At 35.4% G+C, this 3889-nt stretch overlaps 1 protein-coding gene across 1 annotated transcript in view; it reads right to left on the bottom strand.

Annotated features, from left to right (window-relative positions):
• Nucleotides 1-3889, bottom strand: part of col7a1 (collagen, type VII, alpha 1) — a 102045-nt gene that overhangs the window by 16910 nt on the left and 81246 nt on the right. The window contains exons 96-99 of the mRNA XM_015389397.1: nt 3145-3216; nt 1954-1989; nt 1775-1855; nt 135-188 (exon numbers count right to left, since the gene is read on the bottom strand). Coding sequence (XP_015244883.1) covers nt 135-188; nt 1775-1855; nt 1954-1989; nt 3145-3216 — 243 coding nt within the window. The remainder of the gene's footprint in view (nt 1-134; nt 189-1774; nt 1856-1953; nt 1990-3144; nt 3217-3889) is intronic.

The following is a 3889-nucleotide window of genomic DNA, read 5'->3' as shown; positions in this document are numbered from 1 at the left end:
TGTACTGCATCTATATTTGACTTAAGGTTTGAATAGAACTGATAAAATACATTTTTTTTTTTTCTTATATCAACTAATGTCTGCTACATTTATTCTCCCTGTTCAGTTTTCATTTCCCTGTCTAAGCAGCTAACCTTTTCTCCTTTGGGTCCATCAGCTCCACAAGCCCCCTTGGGTCCACGGTCGCCCTGGAAACACAGAGATCATCATTGACAGGCATATAAAAAGGCATGTGAGTCTTTAAGTGGCAAAAATGCACCATAGCAGCTGAATAAAAAGCCCATCTGTGTAGATGGTTCTTTTACTTGATCACATTATTCAGAACATAAAACAGGCTCTTCAACAAGTTTCCATCAACACTGGGTAGAATGAAAAGCTGGATGTTATTTTATAGGTAATATGTATTGAGATAGTAAAGACATGATAAGAAAATGTTAAGAGGGGCAGCTGTGGATGGTTCAGACAGAAACCAGATTATATTCAGCATTGTTATGGTAAAGGTTTATGGTAAATCCAGACAGATAATGAAAATGTTTGTGCTTTCTTATCTCAGGGTGTATTCTTTTTGAAACTCTACAGTAAAGTAGCAGTGACAAGAGCCTTTGTAGTAGTGGCAGTTATCAGCATAGTGCCCTTTAAAAGATATCTTCTGCTTCTACATGAATGGCTGACAAAACAGAACTCAGAATAGACACAATTTAGTTGTCTCAGAGGGGACAATAATCTCCAAAGTTAACTGTTTAGGGAACTGCAGGACAACTGAGTCACCAAGTTTCCATAACAACATTAGATGATTTATATACGTCAGCTCTGCAATTTTCTGCAACAAACACCTCACGTGGGTTTGGCTTGGATCAAGGAATTAAACTGTGGAAAAGACTAACATGCATAGTCCTTAGCATGGTGGAAGACACATTCATCTGTAGACCAGCTTCTTTCTGAAAAGCTTGCAGAACATTTAAAGGTGCACAGCGTAAGTGAAATCTATTAAGTTCAAAAATACTTTATTGATCTAAAGGGGAATTAAATGCTGTAGTAGCTCATTTTCAAAAAGTTTTTCATTAACAATTATAATAATTATAAGGCTATTTATTAACTATCAATAATAATCAATGCTTTAAAATATAAGGATGTTTGAAAAAATCAACGCCTGAAGAACTATATACATCTAACAAAAAACGAGGCATCACTGATTCTTTTAGCAATTCTTTTTTTCCACGGCGCTTTAGTACTTGGAAATTTAAAACATATTGAAAATCTGTAGAATAAACTTAAGAGAGGAAAGTTTAAGACATAACCCAGAAAATCGGACAATCTGAAGAGAAACTGTGCAAATATGCATTGTCAGAGATCCCTCTCTCTTCATGATTATACTGTTTAAAATGTTAAAGATAAGTGCTGTTCTATAGGCGAGTTGTGTGCAAGGTTGACAGTTGACAAACCCTAACTGTTGAAATGGGATTATGTCTAACCAGACTGCCTCTGAACCCTCACATCAACATCAAATCCCTATTTGATGTTATTGATTGTTAATTTTAAGGAGCAAAAATGCGACAATACAGGAAATAGTTCAGAGCAAAAGCCCTTTTTAAAGATGAGCATTGTGCATTTTCCGTGTATTGTATGACACAATTTGTATTAGTACTCTGCAACTCTAACAACTACATGTTATTAACAGGTTGTTGCAGTCATCACCAACTCAAACAAAAACCCTGCAGGGAGGAAAACATATTTGATAAACAAACACACACTGGAATGTAGACAATCACCATACCTTGATTCCTCTCAGTCCACTGATACCGACTTCTCCCTTTTCCCCTTTACGCCCCAATAGGCCATCTTTTCCGGGTAAACCCTTTTAACAATATTCAAATCAAAAATATTTTTTGTTAAACCTCTTACAGGTGGAATAGTCATCAAATAGATGGAATATAGAGAAGTGAAAATATGCACCGATTCACCAGGAACTCCAGGATCACCTGCTTCTCCCTGCACAAATAAAACATGCAACTTCTTAATAATTGTATGACAATTTGGATTCCTCCTCCCTTTTATTATTTATCATGATACCCACACAAACAACTGTGCTCAGCCATAGAGCAATTACTATTCTCAATGGATATATTGTACAGCTCTAGCTTAACAACGTTGCTTGTTAACCTACCAAAACACTAAGCCTCAGCTACAGATATATACCCCCCCTGATTAATATTGTGTAATCATCGTAAGTTCTGACTCCGACACACATGGAATGAATACCTGCTACTCTTGAAGCTTTTTTAAAAGTTTTCTTTGGTTTTTTTGTTGTCTTCTTTTTGCTGTAATGCTCTCTGTTTCTGTTCCTCTCATCTCATACATGTATGGAGGCAGACATAAAGGAGTTACTGTATATCTTCTGTGTTGTTTTTTTGTTTTATTTTCTCTATTTTCATGCAAACCTTCATCTCTCTCTCTCTCTCCCCTTAGTTCTTATCCCTTCTTTCTCTCTCACCTTCCTTTCCATGTCCATTGTATTCGATTTTACTCTCCAAAATTAGTTTCATAAAGTTTAATATACAGCTATCAAGCAGAACCTCAAGGCAACAGCCTTAAGCGTCTGCTTTTGAAAGCAAAGCTGCTGATCTATCAGCTAGTCTTGGAGCATCAATTCCCAGAGCTATATTGGCTAAAAAGGAAACAAAAGAAAAAAAAACAGAAGAAAAAACAACACTGCTTGTTCTTTGGTATTGTTATCACTCTAAAGACCTTTTCATCAACATATTAAAATGCTACTAAAAATGTAGCTTATATATACTACCTTGGGCAACTATTAACAATGCTTGTCTCAATAATGTAATGGCTGAAGAAAATACAGAAAGATAATAAATGATGTTCTAGTTTCATTTCTGTAACATCAGCTGATGCCTTGAACAGCTCCTCATGAAGTGTTCTGTTTGAATCAAACTATGACTAGAGTTAGAATCACACAAATTGGGTAATATCAAACATAACACTGCTTCAATAGATAATGGCACATTTCACTACACTTGAATTGTACTTCCTTTAACTATAGGATTCAGTGAATTAAAATGTTTCTTTGTTTGCAGAATTTTAATTTTACCAACGTTTTACAGGTTAAACATTTTGTATAAACCCGTCACTTGCCTTCTGTCCACCAGGTCCGCGGGCACCTGGAAATCCGGTGGATCCTCGTTCTCCAGGTTCTCCTGTTTTACCCTGATATTCACAGAATGATAATCTGGATCAGTATTACAGTTAATACTATTGTATTTTCTGCCTTTTTTCCCTTTTACTGATGGTTGGTTTATGTTTAAGTACAGAGGTCCATTTCACAAAGCAGTTTTCACAAACTCCTATTCAAAGCCGCAACTTTAGATTGATCTAGCCTAATGTCGGGCTAGTTAATTCAATCAACTCAAAGATGAACACGTGTGTAACAAGTATGAAAAGCCATTATCAGTGGAGCACCGATGCAACGAGTCACCATGACAACAGGCAACAAGAAGTGCCTATTTCACCCCACTGGAACCAGAAATCAATGTAGAATGAAAAGAAAAGAAGAATATTGTTAGCTTAAAACAAGTATAAAGTTTAAAAGACAGAGAACCAGTGCTAAAGCTACAAAAGAGCGGAAGATGGTGAAGGAGAAGATTGCTGCTTAATGCCCTGTCTGTTCACTAAAATAAGTTTCTTCCTGATAAAAGTCACACTCCTAGACTGAACTGTAATAATATATTTTCTAAATTACATTTTTGTAGCAGAAACTGAATATTAGAAATAAAAAAAAACAAATTATACTAGTAAGAATTAAGTTTTATATATCTAGAAATGTTTACACATTTTAAGAGGCTGTTTTGACATTTATTAGTTTGACTGAATATGTATTTAT

The sequence above is a fragment of the Cyprinodon variegatus genome, unplaced genomic scaffold (genome assembly GCF_000732505.1).
Source record: "Cyprinodon variegatus isolate N-32 unplaced genomic scaffold, C_variegatus-1.0 Scaffold457, whole genome shotgun sequence".
NCBI lineage: Eukaryota > Metazoa > Chordata > Actinopteri > Cyprinodontiformes > Cyprinodontidae > Cyprinodon > Cyprinodon variegatus.
Note: the sequence above shows the minus strand (reverse complement) of the source record. Positions and strands in the feature narration are given on the sequence as shown.